Source organism: Colletotrichum higginsianum, chromosome 4 (assembly GCF_001672515.1).
Source record: "Colletotrichum higginsianum IMI 349063 chromosome 4, whole genome shotgun sequence".
Classification (NCBI taxonomy): domain Eukaryota; kingdom Fungi; phylum Ascomycota; class Sordariomycetes; order Glomerellales; family Glomerellaceae; genus Colletotrichum; species Colletotrichum higginsianum.
Window position 1 is genome coordinate 3,803,227 of NC_030957.1, and position 17,629 is coordinate 3,820,855.

Sequence of the window (17,629 nt, forward strand, 5' to 3'; positions counted from 1 at the left end):
TGTTAATGTGAACAAGTTGCTTAGAATCGTTCTGGCCAATCCACATGATAATCGGACCTATGCTCGAATCGTAAGATCTCCTTATGTTGCGCTGGACATGTCCTATGAGCCGGCCGAGTGTCTGTTTGGCAACACCAGAACGTGTCGTCCGTTAATGGACGGGGGGCCGCCCCCTTTCACCCATCAACTCTATCGCCAACTCCCGAATCACCACACAACCCTGAGCTCGTCACAGACACTAGCACACACACACACACACACACACACACAAAAGACGCAAGCCCACCCATCTACTTTACACACTCGCTTATCGGAAAGGCGTACTGGTCGTTGCGGTGCTGCTGCGTCGCGTCGAACGCGTCGTGCCGGAAGACCATGAGCCCCTGGCTGTTCCACGCCTGGGCGTACGCCATCTTGTTCGTGACATGCTGCGGGCGGAACTCGGCCAGGACGCGCAGTTCCCGGGCGCCGACCACGACGTGCGCCGTCCACCCGCCGCCGTCGGCGCCCCTCATGACGTACCGGCGCCCGTGGACCCAGCCGTGCTGTCCGAGGCTGTCGGGGCACGCGCCCGGTGTTATGCAGCCCGTCCCCGGGACGATGTTGCCCTCGGACATGTGCAGGCCCTCGCGCAGGAGGCGGGCGACGTCGTTGGCCTGGACGTAGAACAGGGCTTCCCACTCCATGCGGGAGTGGTCGTGTCTGATTTGGTGGTCGACTTCCGAGTAGTGTGCCAGTATCATGTTGTGGCAGACGGCCTGCGTGGTGGTCTGGTGAGACGTATCTCGGGGTTGTTTGCTCGCGCCGCAACCCATGATGGAGTGGTGTAGTGGATGGACGTAGAATTTCTCTTGAGTCGATTATTCCAAAGTTGATTCGTGTCGTGCTTCAGGGACTGGCTGGAGCTTCACTGGTGAGAGACAAAGACTGAGTTGAGAACTCGAGATTCGATAGGTGACAGCACTAGGTGAAAGCTGAGGCAAATGACGAATATTGTAAAGAATCTGCGATACCTATCTCCGTAACACCAAACCCACACCCGACCAGACTACGTTGTATAGCGTCGTGGATGGAACTTTAAACAAGAGTTACGTATTGTGGACCTCGCAAGCCAACAACCACAGATGTGTGAACTCAAAGATGTCATCCCATCCATGTGTTGTAGACTCGGCTGTGGCTTTTTTCTCTTCTACGACTACACACTCATGGGAATCTCTGTTTTTGTCTCCATATCTCTCAATCGTTGGCATTGACCCTCCATCCTGTATCTACTGGACCTGCAGAAGCCAACCGTCGCCCTCCTTGCCAAGTGCGCTGACACCGCCCCAGAAGATCAGGCTCTTTGCATCAGCGGCATCTGCACCAAAGAAGCCTCGCGGACCAGGATGGGCCTTGCCCTCTGTCTTCACCTCCTCAGTCGCGACAAGCTCTACCTCGGCCCAGCTGAACTCGCCAGAGTCAACACGGGGCAGCTTTTCGCGGATGGCATCCTTCACGGCGGCCGCACTGAAGCCGTGGGTGGGTAGCTGCAGGGCCCATATGTCGCTGTAAAAGTCCTTCTCGGCGGAGTTGCTGTTTTCACCGAACGCATAGAGGAGGTAGTGTCTGCCGACGCCGGTGTTGACGGGGACAAGGGCACCGCCTTCACGGGGGCGCGGGCCAGGAGTCAGGGGGTTTGTGGGGAAGTTGACTGTCTTCCACTCTAGGGCATTGGGCTTCTCGCGGTCCTCGGCGTTAGACTTGAGGTCGAGGTAGTGGATAGCGCCGCTCATGCTAGAGTCGGCTCCAATCGTGTAGAGAACGTTGTCGACGAGGGCGGCGGCAAGGGGGGCCTGGGGCGAGGGCGGCAGTTCCGTCCATGCCAGGGAATCGAAGTTGTACATCCAAGTCTCAGTAGATGCCTCTTGTCCCTTGGACGTGCGGCCGCCGTGCAGAACAAGGAAATCCTGGGCCTCGTCGACAAAAATGTGGTGGTCGAATCTCGGTGTGAGGGTCTTTCCGATCTGACTCGCTCCCTCCATTTTAGTCCACTTCAAGCTCTCCGAGTCCCACAGCCAGAGACACGTCTCTTCGATGGGCTTGCCGCTGGCATCAGCGCCGCCTTGGATGATGACGAATTGGCCGCGGGCAGCAGCAGCGTGTCTTGAGCGCGGAGACGGCACATAAGTCTTGCCGGTCTCGGCATCCTGCATCGCGAACGCGGGATAGCAGGCATATGCCGCAACGGGCTCACCTTTTGTCATGGCGGGCAAAGAGAGGACGTGGAAGTCGGTAGAGCTCAGCTGGCCTTCGGCCGTCTCGCCGCCAAAGATGCACGCTTTGTGATTGACGACAGTAACTGAGTGGTGTGATCGTGCGAGAGCGCTATTAAATACGCGTTAAAAGGGGTATGTCGTGAGGGCGGGGATAGAGTTGAGGCTTACGAGACGTCAAACGCGGGTGACTGGGTGGTGGCGACCTGAGATAGAGACGCCTTCAGTGGTTGAGTGGGTCGTGCCACGGCGACAGCGGCTCCGGCCTCAACACCGGTCGAGACAATTTGCTCGGCAACGAGAGCGCCCGCTGCGATTTCTGCCATTGTGACGGTTTCCAGGTTTCGTGAGAGGGTGTGTGAGGACGAGGGGTAGAAGTTGGGTTGTGTCGTGTTCGGCTGTGAGCTGCAGAGGTTCGTCTAAAGCTCTGCCTCGCAAGAGATGTGTAACAAATTGAGGTTCGGGTCGAAGTGGTTCTTTGCTTGGGTGTTGGAAAGGCGAGACCAGCTGTATGTATGCCCAACAAAATGTGGTTATTGGTTGAGGGCTGGAGTGATGTTGATTCTGCTCCTTCTGCTGCTGCTCTGCAGCAAGTGATTGTCAGGAACAACTGGGGAACGTTGAATGACGTAGGTCCCCCGTCGCTGCCTTTTGGCGTACTGGTATGACGTCACGTGTTTGCGTCCGTTCCTCCTTCCCCGGTTTGATATGGGCCTTTTTAGTTACTGCCTGAGGAAGTACGACCAGTCTTAATAAGGAAACGCCCAAGGCATTCATAGGCACTGGAAAGGGATGAACTTGTGCTCAGATGTGACGGAGTGCTCCGAGTTGAAGTGTTTTGCTCAAAACCCGAGTTAACTTACTCAGTTATTCTATATTATCAAAATCCTTTACAAAGTAGCCATCCTTTAGGGAATTTATGTGGGCCATAACTGAACCAACTCATTGGTTAGATGATCAAGGACATGCTGTGAGTTTGCACTACAGCTCACCGGACCGGGCCGTGTAGCCCCATCTCCGCCAAGTGGATCCATTCAACGGCCGGTCTCGCCGGAAACACGGACGCCCTCACATTCGATTGAATGAATGTGTCGGAAGGAATCCCACATCCACATCGACGCCCCAATTGCATTCCGTAGCGAAAAATTCAAGTGATGCTGAGTTTTCCGGGTGTTGTTTCGCTGTAATCTACTTGTGACTCCATGCATCGCAGCATCTGCGGACAACGACAATGGGAGTGTCGTGGAACCATCATGGGATGCCGGTGAAGCTGGGGGGTAAACTCATCATCGAATGTCGTTTCTGCTACTCCAATCTTCATGCTGATAGTTTTGGATCTCTTTTTCGAAAAGGTTCAAGTTGTACATTTCTCATGATCTGTAATTGTGAAATCCAGTCCAACGTTTGTTGGCTTGTGGGCGCGCCGAATGAACAAACTCCTTGAGCCGCGTGTTTCCTATTGCAAGAAAACCTTGAGAAAACCGAAAATGCCTAATGTCCTTACAATAGCTGCAATCGACCTACGAACGTCGTCCAGCACCCCTCGGCCTCAGAGCGGCGGGGTCCTCACAAACTCGCTACACGTCTATTAGTGCATTGAACCCGACCAACCGTTGTCTGTCTGAGCTCACCTTTCGACGGGCTCGAAAGTCCGTGTAGAATCCTAGCCAAAGGTCCCTCGCGGTGCAGTCTTCGACATCGTCTTTGACGATGCATTTCGGCTGATGGGCCTGCATGAGCTCCGGCGGGGAATACAACCATGGCTTGTGCACCGGCCAGTCGGAGAAGTGGAGCAGCTTCGCCTCGTTGTAGACGGCAACCGGATCGAAAGCCTCGTGGTCGTTTCCAAGGTACTCCTTGATGTGGTCGCCGGCTACGGTGCGCGTGAGAAGGTCGTAAGGCCGATGAGGGAGCACCAGGGCGCTGTCTCTGTACAAGGTGTTGACGATCTCCATGTCGTAGTCATTCTCTCCAGCGCTGTCGATCTTTGCCTTGATGCGAGCAAACTCGGCGGCACTGGGTGTTACAAGCATGATCTGGGAAGAGAGGATCTCCTTCTCCGGATAAAGCCAGTAGGCCCGGGGCATGGCCACCGGGGTTGGCGGCAAAAGGAAAAGCTCGTCGACGTTTTGCAAGAGGGTAGAGTCCGAATCAATAGAGAGGACGCGTTCATACTGAGTCTGATTGAAAGCAAGCAGCTTGGTGAAGGAATCCGCCCACGTCGCTATGATGAACCTCCGCGTTTAGCAAATCATGTGAAACCGGGGCATCTTGAAGGTTAACTCACGATCTGCGCTTTGCCGATGTTGGACAGTAATAGGTACCAATTTGACGCCATAAGCGTCCCTCGCGCGGAGCACAAGATCTGCGTCGGGTCTGCCCCCCTCTGTCGCTTGGGGGTCAACCATTGTGGACGGGTACATCAGGACGCGGTCTGCTTTGCTCTGCACATGTTCCAGCCTTTCGAAGAACATGACGGAGTTGCAGAGATAATGCGAGTCGGTGACGTACTGCACGTACGCGAACCGAGACCAGTCGACATCGTGCTGTCCAGGCGGAGACTTGATCTGGGATGACTCCCCATGGTCTTGGTGGGACGACGCGGTGGACGAAGACGACCGTATGGCCGAGATCTGGTCAGAATTGTGAAAGACTAGGACCAAGAAAAGCAGGCCGACAATGGCCGACGCCACCCAACGGAAGCGCTTTGAGTAGATGACCTCGGACAGACTCGGCCGAGTCTTTGCCGACGGGAGACCAGGGCTGGCGACGTCGTCCCCAGGGACCTGGGAGTAGGACCACTGCGAGCGAAGGAGTTGAAGAGCCATCGACAGATTTGCAGAACGAGCAACGACAACTACAGCAAGTAGCAACAACAACAAACGAAAGAGAGGACGAGAGAAGAAAAGTAAGCGTGGTCCGTCGCACTTTCTGTCCGCGCGGGTTTGGTACAATGCGTCTACGCCCAACATATATGTAATGACTGTGTGGATATGCTTTCTGAGCGGGCGGTCAGGGCGGCCAATGGGATGATATGCAACATGCATCCAACCGTACTGTACCCCTGCATCTAATGACAGAAGTGGATGCAATCGGCAGGGATCTTCTGGTTCCATGGGGCTCGCGCCCGGAGCCTCGGCGGAAGCTTCATAAAAAGAGTTCGCTTCCTGTAGATTCCCTACCTCGGACAATACAGAGCTTAAATCCTAAAACAGTGGAAGACTGGAGTGAACAGGATACAGATGACATCCCCATCAATCAACGTTTGCTAGTCTCGAATTATCGCCCTCGGCTGCGCTTCGATTGGCTGTACTCGTCTAAGCCTTGACTCAGCTTGGCGTCCGTCTACTGCCTGTGTTTGCCAGCCGCCCCCCCTCCCCTCCTCCTCCTCCCCTTAGGTGTGCATCTTGCCGATAATCAAAGGCGAGGGACTTTGGTTTTGGTGACTAGGGAGTAGTTTTCGTACAAGTCTTGTTGGTAGCAGGTTGAGTGGGATCGCAAGGCGGTCGACCAATAGCGACCAGTCCCAACGGGACGGGTCAGCGCCAAATTCTGACCTTCGGCTTGCTGCAACGGCTTGGGAGAGACGAAGGGTGTGGTCCAATGCAGCGAGAACCCCCTAACCCCCGCCCTGGTAGACGACGCATAGATGTCACATTGAAGGATTCGTTGTTGGAAGTTGGAGCCAACAAACACGCCGCAGCAAGCTTGGCTTGTAAATGCACACCGACACCCTTGACCGTTGGTGTTCCGGTGCCACGTTCTGCTCTCTCGTTCATTTCTTGCTGTTCTTCTCTTGGTGTTTCACTTGCACATCTCCCTCCCTCCATATTTCTGATGTGTGTCTCACTCTCCTGCTTGTCTCGCAAGTCGTAACAAACCACACAGACACACAATCCCGCAGTTGCAGTCTTCGGCCATGGCAACCTGCTGCCAACGCTTCTTTCTTCTTACTGTTACCCTCTGCCTCTTTAATTCTTTCAGCAGCTTCGTTCGAGCGCAGAGTCCGGCACCCTTTGAGGCAACATGGTCTTCCTCGACATTCGGCCCCGATGGTCCGTGGCAGGCAGTTGAGGTCATCGTTGGAGAAGATTCCAAGGTTGCCCTGTATCCCGGTCACACATTCCAGTCGTTGATCATCGCCACCGACTACTGCAAACTCAACAGTTCCAATGGGTGCTACGCCTCCAAAGCCGGGACCTACAACCCGGCGCAGGCCCTCCGGGATGGTACCGGCTCCGCGTCCGGCATCCAGTATCGGCCGCCGCTGTACGAGTGGATGGCCGGAATGGACGTCCGAGGACAGCTGCTCACATCCTGGGTAGACTCGATGGTTCTCAAATCCGCCTCGACGGCTGGACCGATCCACCGCGTGGAAAACGTCAGTCTCACGCTCGTCCAGAACCAAATGATCGCCTATCCCGGCGGGACGTGGTATCCGGCCTTTGCTGGATGCCTGGGTGTCGGAGCTGCAAACACCATCAACCAGTCTTTCACAACACCATCCTACTTGATCAACGCTAGTCTCGTCCCGGGCACGTTGTGGATGAAGAGCCAGATAACATCCAACTCGTTCAGCATGCATATCGGCTCGGTGGCTTCGCGCATGGCTGGGTCACTGTGGTTTGGCGGATTCGACAAGAACCGGCTCGTTGGCGACGTTCTGGTGGCAGACGAGGACTTTGTCAGGAGCCCCGTCACTCTCAAAGACATCAGCATCGATGTAATCCAAGGAGCATCGCCGTTCAACTTCACGGCCCAAGGTGGTCTGTTAGCCTTGGGAAACAGCTCCATCGGCAATGGCTTGCGCGTGGCTGTCGATGGCTGCGCCCCCTACCTCACTCTTCCGAAGTCAACTTGCGACAACATTGCTTCTCATCTCCCTGTCAACTACAACGCCGATCTTGGTCTGTACTTCTGGGACACCGAGTCCCCCAAGTACAGCCAAATAGTAACATCCGCATCGACCTTGTCTTTCACGTTCCTCTCCGAGTCCAATACCAAGACGACGACCATCCGGGTGCCTTTCTTCCATCTGAACCTGACGCTTTCCGAACCCCTTGTGGATTCTCCAACGCCATACTTTCCGTGCTTCACTGGTGGACCTGGTACATACAACCTGGGAAGGGCCTTTCTCCAAGACGCGTTCATCGGGGCCAACTGGGGCCAGTCGAAATGGTGGCTTGGCCAGGCCCCAGGACCGAATATTCAGCTATCTCCTAGTGTCGTCGATATTGCTGAAGAAGACTCGATCATCAGCGGTGGCAAAAACGACTGGGAAGAGTCGTGGAAGGGGGTTTGGAAAGCTCTCACGGAAGACCAGGCCAATGGCACAACGCCGGTGGAACCTCCAGTTCAGACGACAAGTGGCAGTCCTAGCGGAGTGTCTAGCGATGAAACTCAAGCGACACCTGGACTGTCGACTGCGGCCAAAGCAGGGATCGGTGCTGGTGCAGCGGCTCTGTTGTTGGTGGCTATCGGAACAGCTATCCTTTATTGGCGGCGGCGGCGATCACAGCAACGAGAGGGTTCGGTTCGACATAGTGTACCACCACAATACCAGGACATTGGCGGACGCTTCCACTCTCAAGTGCTTGCTGAGCCATACAAAGCCCCGGTGGAGGTTTACGGCTCATTTCCTGTGCAGATACAAGAGGTTCCTGCCGGGAATGAGCGGGCGAGGACAAACAAGACTTCCAACGCACGAGTAGAATTGCCGTAATGAAGGGGTGGGGGGGTGGCATCAATGCAACGAACTCAAACCCGTGTAACGTGTACAGTACGATTCTTCCAGACACCAATAGGTTACAAACTTTTAGTCGAGTGAAACTTCGTGGCCAGCCTTATGGTGTTAGGAAAATCTCTCGTAAGTAACCTCCAAGGGACACAAACCTCAAGGTTCAAGAACATGCCTGCTTGTTGCAAGAGGAATCACCAGGGGCTGCTGACGCCAGGTGATGTCTATCCTACAACCGCCAGGGCATCATGCTTATGCTTAGACACTTGTTGTTTTGAGTATGATGACCAGCTGCTATGTATTTTTCCAGTGTAGTCGCTTTACTTAGTTTGTGGATCCTCCCTCTCTTTTTTGTCCATACTCGTCGCCAATATTACACTCTACTTTAGGTTGGGTCGAAATGCAACAAGACCCTTCGATACGATGCCCGCCAGAATGGCTGCATCCAAGATATGGCGATCGAAGGAGGTTGGGTTCTGGGAGAAGTGGACAATACCATTATACCTAAAAATCACCACCGCCCTTCGCTCCGTTCTCGTTGTCACGGACTGGCGCCAATGGGCCATCAACGGCTTATGGTAGAATCCTCCTTTGCAACAATCACATCAAGACGTGTCGTCATTCAGTCGTTCATTCAGCTCGTCGCCTAGCTCGTGGCCCTCGTACAAGCTTCAACACTTGTCAGCAACGATGTAATAACCGATTTCAAGAAGGTATGTCCACTTTTCATACCGAACGTCTGCACAATGGAAGCATGCAATTTGGCATTAGCAGCGAAATTTGAGAATATTTGCTGCCACCAGGTTTCCAACGGATAGCGTTGGGACTCAACAATATTCCGAATACATCGGGCACGACTCAGGGCTGTTTGTAGCAGTTGGCGTGTCGCCGAAGTCGCCCCGTCGATACATCTCAATTGCAGCTGGAAACAGTTCCCTCGCTCTCGATGCTACGCAATGCACCATCGCCTTTAAACCTACGCTGTTCAACGTGTCTATCGGCATCAAGGCAAGAGATATCATCGTTAGTCCCGCCCGTGCAATCGAGGACTTTGATCCGGAACGCAAGAAAGGGGTGGGCGGGGCTTCCACCGTTTGATTTTTCGGATCCCTAGTGGTTGATCATGCCTTCTTCCCGAGGTGGATAGCTGTGTAAAGTCCACGACAACATCAACGACGAAAATATCATTAATGGTGCCGTGGCGAAACCATATTTTTCCACCTACGGCCCTGTTGGGAATATTGAAAAAATAAAAACCCCTTGAAGTGGTTGTGGACGTGATTCCAAGAGGACTCAACCACGAGGAATTGGCTCTGATAATGCGAAATATGTGATGTTGACAGAAAGATGTCTGTAGGACTGATCACCTACTCACATCATTTAGCTTCTTTCGAAGGTTCTATTGGGTTAATCTTCATTTTCAAGCGCAAGTCTCTAAACTCTGGTGAGGGGTGATGTAGTCTGACCCAAGGGGCTGTGAGTCCGATCAGAGGATACAGCAACAGGGAGCCCAGCTTGCCCGTCGACTGTGAACCCATCTCGTTTGCCTACTGTGAAGAGCAAGTGGCGGAAGGCCAGGAGATGATTCCAACTGGTGCCTGGCCATGGCCCCATTCCCGTGGCCTAAACTTCATGTTTGGCAACCGGTTTGGGAGTGGATCCGCGAAAGTCCCTACGACTGCATATTTGGCTGCATGAGATGGAAGAGTTGCGGCGTTGCCTTGCTTGGACCGGACTTGTGGGAGGCTGGTACCATTAGTTGAATCAAGGATCAATCATTAGGCGGCAAATAAGACCCTTTGGTTGGTCGCTGTACTAACAGCTGGTCTTTCTGTTTTCTCCTTGCCGGCTTCTGTGATCGTGTGCTGTTGGTTTGGTGTCACTTTAAGGTTTTGAGAGGTTCTACAGCTGTGCTGATGTTGCCTGTGTTGGTCGCTCGGATCTTGACATAGACCTTAGTAATTCGTTGTCCCGAATGCTCGATTTGTCTGGAGATGATGATTCTTGCTACTTTTAAAGCTCTTCAAGATGTTTTCTGATACTTGTTATGAGAAGTCGTACTGAATTTCTACATCAAAGTTGTTATCATGGAGTGGCAGGAGCAGGTGAGTTGGTTGTGAACAATTCCACTCTTTTGTCCTTATTGCTGCGACTACTGGCAGTGGAACATTGAGAGCTTGCGGTACGAATCTTTGTTTCAAAATGAGCTCATCAAGGTGTGTCATCTATCAATCGGGCATTCAACATGTTGGATACCCCTTGGCTTCCGCTTAGATTCAAAGAACAACGATAATTAGTCAACTTCGTTCAGCGAAGCTCAAAACTGACATTCTTCAATTGCAGCATATCAACAACGTAGAGCCTAGAGTGATTGCTGATTGTTAGAATATCGCGCATACAGGGGGACTTGCAGATTTCTTTCTTCTCCCTGATCCTCGCTTGTTTTTTTGAAAGACCCGATATTTTCAGCTCCCTGGATTGGTGCAATGTGAGCTGTTGGCAGCCACGCTGCATATTTGTTGAGCAAGAAGGTAGTGCCGTCCCTGTACAGCAGAAGTAGGACCTGCAGGACCGGAAAGGAGTTGAAACCCCCAAGGTTCTTTGCTGCAATAGGTTTCATTCCTGGCAACGTCGTAAGTGAGCCATATTCCGGGTACATCGAGCGCGACTCCAAGCCTGTTGCAGCCGTCAGTAACACATAGCTCCGAGTCTCTCCATTAAAGCAACCGATCAAAATACTGCGTTGTAGTCTAAAAGTCTCTTGAAGCCGGACATTGCTGCTAATTTGAACTCATGAAGATATCCTAGGCAAAAGTTTGTATCCTAGGTATGACAAATGATCATTCCGGCAAGCTGCATCTTTTCCACACTGATAACCATTTAAGCACTGTAAAGAGCCCGATGTTAAAGCCACAAGCAAGTGAGATGGACCGTTTTTAACCTGAGTTTTCCAGCTGATATGTGGACAAGTAGGAAAGAATCTGAAGAGTATATAGTTGGTTTACAACTATTTACTGAAATCGAAAATCATGAAGTATGCTTTTCAAGGTCGCGGGATTCATCTTTGCAAGCATGATAAAGATCAGATCACCTTGCATGGCTGGCCTGACAATTTTCGCACCTTGTGATGTAACCGATTTTAGATACTCGTCGGTCGCTTATGTACCAGGCATCCTTTCGATGAAGATTGGTTTTCATACAAGACATTGTGCTTCAACTTCCCTTATTCATTCTCTGTAGCCGATATGAAGCAAACAAGTGCACGCAAGAGATGGTATCGCAACCGGATTGAGCCGAAAATCTTGATCTTTTGATCTTTAGGTCATTCGTGTATGCTGAGTGTGGAGGATTAGACCTAAATGGAAAAGCGTAGCAATATTGGAAAAAAGTACCGTTTGCCGGCCGATGCCGGTCACTCCCGGTAGCAGGCCCGATCCCGGGACCGGAGCATACCGGAACTGCGGCACCGTGACAAAATTCCATATGCCCAATTTGGCTACGCGGCCGACTACCGACCGACTGCCTGATTGCGCCACGGAGATAATGATCGGAGGATGACTTGGTTGTCCATCCGGCACTAGTGGGAGCTAGGTCTCGGCAATGAAGCCGCCTTATTAATAGCCTCTACTTCCCCCATCCTCACCATCTCTTGTCGTCCAGTTCTCTATTCTTCTCGAGGATCACAGCTGCAAGATTTAGCGCTTTAGAATAGGACCGGATGACACACTCCCCCTCGGAGCGCTTAAAATTTCCGGAAGGCAGAGAGTGACCATCTGACGCTGACATTATGTGCAGATTGCGGGGTCATCCAATACACACGAGTCGGCACCGGCGGATTGCGTGCTCGATGGCCCAGATAGCAACATCGCAACCACGATTGCTAATCAGCGACGTCGTCGAGAGTCGAAAGCATCTCTGGTGCATATTCCACCATTTAAGTGCGGTCGTTCCATATCAATGGCGTCATCCCCCCCCCCCCCCCCCCCCCCCTTCAGGACCTGACGCCTCCATCTTTCCGTTTCGTGTGCTGCTGAACGCCAATGGTCTGCTGATGTGTTGATTCTATGGCCGGAACCGCACCGACCGGGCTTGCTAGGAAGAGGGGCGCCGGGGCAACGCAATCGAATCCTTGCCAGCATGCAATCATGGTGTATGAGCCCCCCGCATCGGATAGACTCCGACGTCGATGGCTTTGGGAGGGGTAGTCTATATAAGCCGAGAGACGTAGCGTTGGAACTCTCCATGTGTGGACGTGTGCGTACGAGTAGCTTAAGCGTGAAACTGGCCAACCCAAGAGAAGAAAAAAACCAGACAAAATGGCACCCTCAGCAACAGCAACTGCAACTGTGACCGACCCGGTCAACCTCCCGGTAAACAACCTCCGTCTGTACGCCGACGGCTCCGGTGACTACAAGGAGCTTTCGCCTACTACGTATGACAAGGACGCCGAGGCCAAGGGAGGAGACGGCCACGAGGGCGCAAAGGTTGGTTGTGCTTCTATTCCCACAAGAAGTTTCGTGATCCGATACGTGAAACTGACTTTCTCAACAACGTAGTACCCTCACTACCTTCCCACGTGGAACCCCGAGCAACAATACCCTCCCCTGCAGCCTTTCCAGCACTATGAGCACGGAAAGGATGCGGACCCCAGCTACCCGGACCTCCTCCCCAAGGACGCCCAGGTGACGGACCTGACGCCCTCGATCGGCACGGAGGTCAGGGGCGTCCAGCTCAGCCAGCTCAGCAACGCCGGGCGCGACCAGCTTGCCCGCTTCGTGGCGGAGCGCAAGGTCGTCGCCTTCCGCGCGCAGGACTTCGCAGACCTGCCCATCGACAAGGCGCTCGAGTTCGGCGGCTACTTCGGCCGCCACCACATCCACCCGACCTCCGGGTCGCCCGAGAACTTCCCCGAGGTCCACCTCGTCCACCGCGCCGCGGGTGACAGGTCGGCCGAGAAGTTCTTCGCCACGAGAACGAGCTCCATCGCCTGGCACTCGGACGTCTCGTACGAGCAGCAGCCCCCCGGGACGACGTTCCTGTACATCCTCGACAAGCCCGAGACGGGAGGCGACACGCTCTTTTGCAACGCCGCCGAGGCGTACAACAGGCTCAGCCCGCTATTCCAGGAGAGGCTGCACGGTCTGCAGGCCGTCCACTCTGGCATCGAGCAGGTCGCCGCATCGGTAAAGAAGGGCAGCATCAAGCGCCGCGAGCCGGTGGCCAACGTCCACCCCATCGTCCGCACGCACCCCGTGACCGGAGAGAAGGCCCTCTTCATCAACCCCCAGTGTAAGTTCTTGCTCCAACACCCCGTTGTTACCAACCTCGAATGACTCCTGACCACTCTGCCAGTCACCCGTGAGATCGTTGGCCTGAAGAAGGAAGAGTCAGACGCCCTGCTCAAGTTCCTCTACGAGCACATTGCGTGGGGCGCCGACTTCCACGCCCGCGTCAAGTGGGAGGAGGGCACCGTCGTCGTCTGGGATAACCGCGTCACTCAGCACTCTGCCCTGATTGACTGGAACAACGGCTCACGGAGGCACTTGGCCAGAATTACACCGCAGGCTGAGAGGCCTTACGAGACCCCCTTCAAGGGTTGAGAGACGGTAGCTAGGACGGGAGAGCTGGCGGTATGGAGCATGTACATCAAAGAACGGTTGAGGTGAGGAAGTCGGGGCCAAGAAGGTCAGGCCCCAAGCAGTGGGTTGAAAGCTGCAAAACCAGTACAGATGGAATACTGGTGTTATGATGAATGCCAAATTGTTATGAATTGAAACCGAAACTAAAACAACGCGTCATACCCGCTGCAGGGAGAATATTCTATAGTCGTTGTTTTCCTATTGCAGCCCATGGTTTCTGGCCCGTGGATTGATGACGCCGGCGACTTGATATGCTATGAGGGATAAGACGAGCGAAAACTTCCAGAGTATAAGAAACACGACGTTTCTTTGAGCCTCGGATAGTGCCGTTTCATTTTTCTCTCGGAGAACAGACTCATGCTTCGTTCATCGCGCGGTGGATCAACGTTTAACCAAAATCGATGGGAGTTACAAATTGAGTTTCTCCTATCTTTCTTCTGTCGCCGATAAGGTCCGTACAGATACAGACACATACTTCGGGCTTGGAAAGATAAGCCCAAGGAGCAGCTGAACGATGAGTAAAGTGAGTGAGTATTCGGGTTGACGACGAATGCCTTGGCATGTGTTCCGCGATCAACCCAAGAGGCTGGGCACTCCGGCGCGGGTTGCCTTTGTGACGCTGTTATGTGATTGGCCAATGGTCTCTCCATCACCGGCCCAAAGGTCTGTCGCAATGGCATGGCTGTCATCACGCCATGGCTACTCCAAGCCCCCCCCAAGCCTCTTTCGTTAACAACTCGACAGTCGTGTGGGTGTTCATGCCCGTCCCAAAACCGCCAGAGCGATACAAGAGGTGGACATGGATCATCCCTCGCCATTGAACGCACTATCACTATCCACACGCGGCAATTGGCTCGTCATCTTACGGCATTGCGCAGATTTCCCCAAGTTCGGCATCCAGACCCCCTCGAGCGCTTCTCTCTCCCCGATCCCGCCCCCATGAATCTTGACGGGATTCCTCCCGCCTGGCTTACTACTAGACCTTTTTCATTGGGGCTGGGTTCCCAAGGTCGGTTAGGAGCTTTAGCGCACACTGCCACAGGCGAAAACTGCTGCTGCCCAGCTCTCGACGACGACATCGAACATGGCCCGGGGGCCACAATGCATCACACCCCCCCACGCTATACAGCACGACTCGCTGGGCCATTGACGGGCAGCGCAATACATTGCAGCAATTGCACCATAGATAAGAGGTTTGATTTGCTGAAAGGGGGGGACGACTTGAATATGAGGTGATCGCTTGGGTCCATCGCGACAACGAGAAGGGTTTTCTCGCTTTCATCGTCTCGTTCGCCACCCCCTTGTCCTTCAACGTCAGGAGGGGGGAGGGAGCATTGGGATGGATCGGGCTTGGGTCCAACACCCAGATAACCGGGACCGCGGAGGGAATGTATAAAGGTTCTTGCATCTCCGCGGACCGGACCTCGATTCCGGTATGTGCGCGGTCGTGATGCTGTTAGTGAAGCTGTAAAAAGGCCTCCAAAAGATCTCGCTGCTTACGGTGCGACTGACGAACTGGTGGTTGTTAGCTGAAGCGTTTGCAAGACTTGCGCATCCAGCCATGGCCTCGAACGGAGTCGGGGGCCCTTTCAAGGAGCCGAGCAAAGAGGTCGACGCGACGCAGGTGCAGGCCTCAACGGACACCTCGGCCTCGTCGCTTCGGGAGCAGGTCGCCCAGCAGTACGGCTCTACGGACGATCATGTCTTCTCGGACCCCAGCGTCGCCGACCACTGGCGCAAGGTGTACGAGAAGGCCCAGTACGAGAACCGCCATCGCTTCGACCCAAGTTATGAATGGTCGGCCGAGGACGAGAAGAAGCTGGTCAGAAAGGTACGATGATGCCGCCGGCCCGCCGTGTTTCTGCGAGTGGGACGAATTCTTTTTCTGGTGTCGAGCGGGAGCTAACTCTAATGGACGCGGCTTTAGATCGACAAGAGGATCATGGTGTGGGCTTGGGTTCGTACACACCCCCCCTCCCATTCCCGTTGACGGGATTCGAGCTGGCAGGTAGCTGATTGGTGTGGTGTTCCAGGTCATGTTCTGCGCTCTCGACCTTCACCGACGAAATATCAACCGGGCGATTTCCGACAACATGGTGAGAAGAGACCTCCCCGGAAGACGACTACGGCCGATGTCTGACTGACGTTGGAAATGAAAAGCTTCCCGAACTAGGAATGACCACGAACGACTTCAATTATGGGCAGACGGTCAGTTCCCTTCCTCTCTCTGTCCCCCCGATGGGTGTGGTGTTGATAGGCTCACACGTGGGGGGTGTAGATTTTCCTGCTGTCGTTCCTCGCAGCGGAGTTGCCCAGCGGCCTAATCAGCAAAAAATTAGGGGCTGATAGATGGATTCCTTCGATTATGGTAGGCTGGTCCATCACGGCCGGCTGTCAGGCGTTTCTGTCGAGTCGCGCTGGGTTCTACGCCGTCAAGGCTATGCTTGGTCTCTTGATGGGTGGCTTCATTCCGTGAGTTGTTTTCTGTGGAGATGAGAGAAACAGTGGTGGTCCGTGCCAGGCGGTACCACGTGTCAGGCGGGACGTGCTTTGCTGACCATCCGCCGGCTGCAGTGACATCGTCCTTTGGCTCACGTACTTTTACAAGTCCAACGAGCTGCCGCTGAGACTCGCATGGTTCTGGACAGCGCTGAGCACCGTCAACATTGTGGGATCCCTGGTGGCTGCCGGTGTGCTCCAGATGCGAGGCGTGGCGGGATGGGCTGGATGGAGATGGCTGTGAGTATCCCCCCCCCCTCCCCCCCTCCTCCACATCATCATGACAAGGGTGGTGGTGGTTGTGGTGTGCGACGCTTGAGGCTAACATGGTTGACTGACTAGCTTCCTCCTCGAGGGAATCGCGACCCTCATCATCGGCATCTTTTCGTGGGGCCTCATGCCTCCCGGCCCCACGCAGACCAAGAACTGGTTCCGGGGCAAGGAGGGGTGGTTTACTGAGCACGAGGAGCTCATCATGGTGAACCGTCTGCTGCGGGACGACCCGAGCAAGGGTGACATGCATAACCGGTACGACTCACACACTAGATCCCCCTTTTTTCCTTTCCGGCACGCCATGACAATAGCTGATCCCCCCGAGCAGAGAAGCCGTCGGGCCGTCCCTCCTCTTCAAGGCGGTCAAGGACTGGGAGCAGTGGCCCCTGTACCTGATCGGCCTTACCACGTACATCCCACCCTCGCCGCCGAACACGTACCTGTCCTACATCCTGCGGCGTCTGGGCTTCTCGACGTTCCAGGCGAACCTGCTCGCGATCCCCTCGCAGTTCCTCTTCGCCGTCAACCTCTTGATCATCTCGTGGGTGTCCGGACGCGTCAAGGAGCGGGCCATCGTGTCGTCCATCTCGAACTGGTGGATCTTCCCGTGGCTCGTGGCGCTCGTGGCGCTGCCGTCGTCGGCCAGCACCTGGATCAGGTACGCAATGCTGACGGGCCTCCTGAGCTACCCGTACTGCCACGCGATCCTCGTGGGGTGGAACGCCAAGAACAGCAACGCGGTGCGCACGCGGGCCGTCAGCGCCGCGCTGTACAACATGTTCGTGCAGGCGGGCAACATCGCGGCGTCCAACATCTACCGCGACGACGACCAGCCGCTGTACCGCCGCGGGAACAAGATCCTGCTGGGCATTTGCTGCTTCAACATTGTGCTTTTCTACTTCGTCAAGGCCTTTTACATCTGGCGCAACAAGGTGCGCGACAGGCGCTGGAACGCCATGACCAAGGAGCAGCAGGAGGACTACGTCCTCAACACCACCGACGAGGGACAACAGAGGCTGGACTTCCGGTTCGCTCACTAAGACGCCACGATTTTGGGGTAAAAGAGATTGAAGCCTTCCGTGTTAGACGCAGAGGTTGCCTAAACGCGTCAACGCCAACCAGAAGGATCCAAGCTGCCCTCACCGGTGACTGTTCTTTCCTGCTATTTCCAATGCGCATCGTTGTCAGGCCTCACGGCGAGTACCACATGTTGAATGTTAATAAACCAA

The 17,629-nt window shown here is 54.4% G+C and overlaps 6 protein-coding genes across 6 annotated transcripts; 3 read left to right on the forward strand and 3 right to left on the reverse strand.

The window, feature by feature from the left end:
* Nucleotides 1-290: 290 nt before the first annotated feature.
* Nucleotides 291-815, reverse strand: CH63R_06445 (Short chain dehydrogenase reductase family; the record flags this gene model as incomplete). Its single annotated transcript, XM_018301420.1, has 1 exon — nucleotides 291-815. One exon carries the CDS (start codon nucleotides 813-815, stop codon nucleotides 291-293), a length of 525 nt encoding a protein of 174 aa, XP_018159270.1.
* A 453-nt stretch (nucleotides 816-1,268) lies between these two features.
* On the reverse strand, nucleotides 1,269-2,578 carry CH63R_06446 (Kelch domain-containing protein; the record flags this gene model as incomplete). The annotated part of the gene is made up of 2 exons (XM_018301421.1): nucleotides 1,269-2,364; nucleotides 2,424-2,578. The coding sequence occupies 2 exons, from the start codon at nucleotides 2,576-2,578 to the stop codon at nucleotides 1,269-1,271; spliced, it is 1,251 nt and encodes a 416-aa protein (XP_018159271.1).
* A 1,194-nt stretch (nucleotides 2,579-3,772) lies between these two features.
* CH63R_06447 (Glucose N-acetyltransferase) lies at nucleotides 3,773-5,299 on the reverse strand (the record flags this gene model as incomplete). The annotated part of the gene is made up of 3 exons (XM_018301422.1): nucleotides 3,773-3,829; nucleotides 3,884-4,476; nucleotides 4,540-5,299. The coding sequence occupies 3 exons, from the start codon at nucleotides 5,297-5,299 to the stop codon at nucleotides 3,773-3,775; spliced, it is 1,410 nt and encodes a 469-aa protein (XP_018159272.1).
* Nucleotides 5,300-6,171: 872 nt separating this feature from the next.
* Nucleotides 6,172-7,974, forward strand: CH63R_06448 (Eukaryotic aspartyl protease; the record flags this gene model as incomplete). Its single annotated transcript, XM_018301423.1, has 1 exon — nucleotides 6,172-7,974. The coding sequence occupies one exon, from the start codon at nucleotides 6,172-6,174 to the stop codon at nucleotides 7,972-7,974; it is 1,803 nt and encodes a 600-aa protein (XP_018159273.1).
* Nucleotides 7,975-12,305: 4,331 nt separating this feature from the next.
* CH63R_06449 (TfdA family Taurine catabolism dioxygenase TauD) lies at nucleotides 12,306-13,589 on the forward strand (the record flags this gene model as incomplete). The annotated part of the gene is made up of 3 exons (XM_018301424.1): nucleotides 12,306-12,473; nucleotides 12,546-13,278; nucleotides 13,342-13,589. 3 exons carry the CDS (start codon nucleotides 12,306-12,308, stop codon nucleotides 13,587-13,589), a joined length of 1,149 nt encoding a protein of 382 aa, XP_018159274.1.
* Nucleotides 13,590-15,189: 1,600 nt separating this feature from the next.
* CH63R_06450 (Major facilitator superfamily transporter) lies at nucleotides 15,190-17,440 on the forward strand (the record flags this gene model as incomplete). The annotated part of the gene is made up of 6 exons (XM_018301425.1): nucleotides 15,190-15,459; nucleotides 15,662-15,724; nucleotides 15,907-16,100; nucleotides 16,203-16,367; nucleotides 16,470-16,655; nucleotides 16,726-17,440. The coding sequence occupies 6 exons, from the start codon at nucleotides 15,190-15,192 to the stop codon at nucleotides 17,438-17,440; spliced, it is 1,593 nt and encodes a 530-aa protein (XP_018159275.1).
* Between the last annotated feature and the right edge of the window lie 189 nt (nucleotides 17,441-17,629).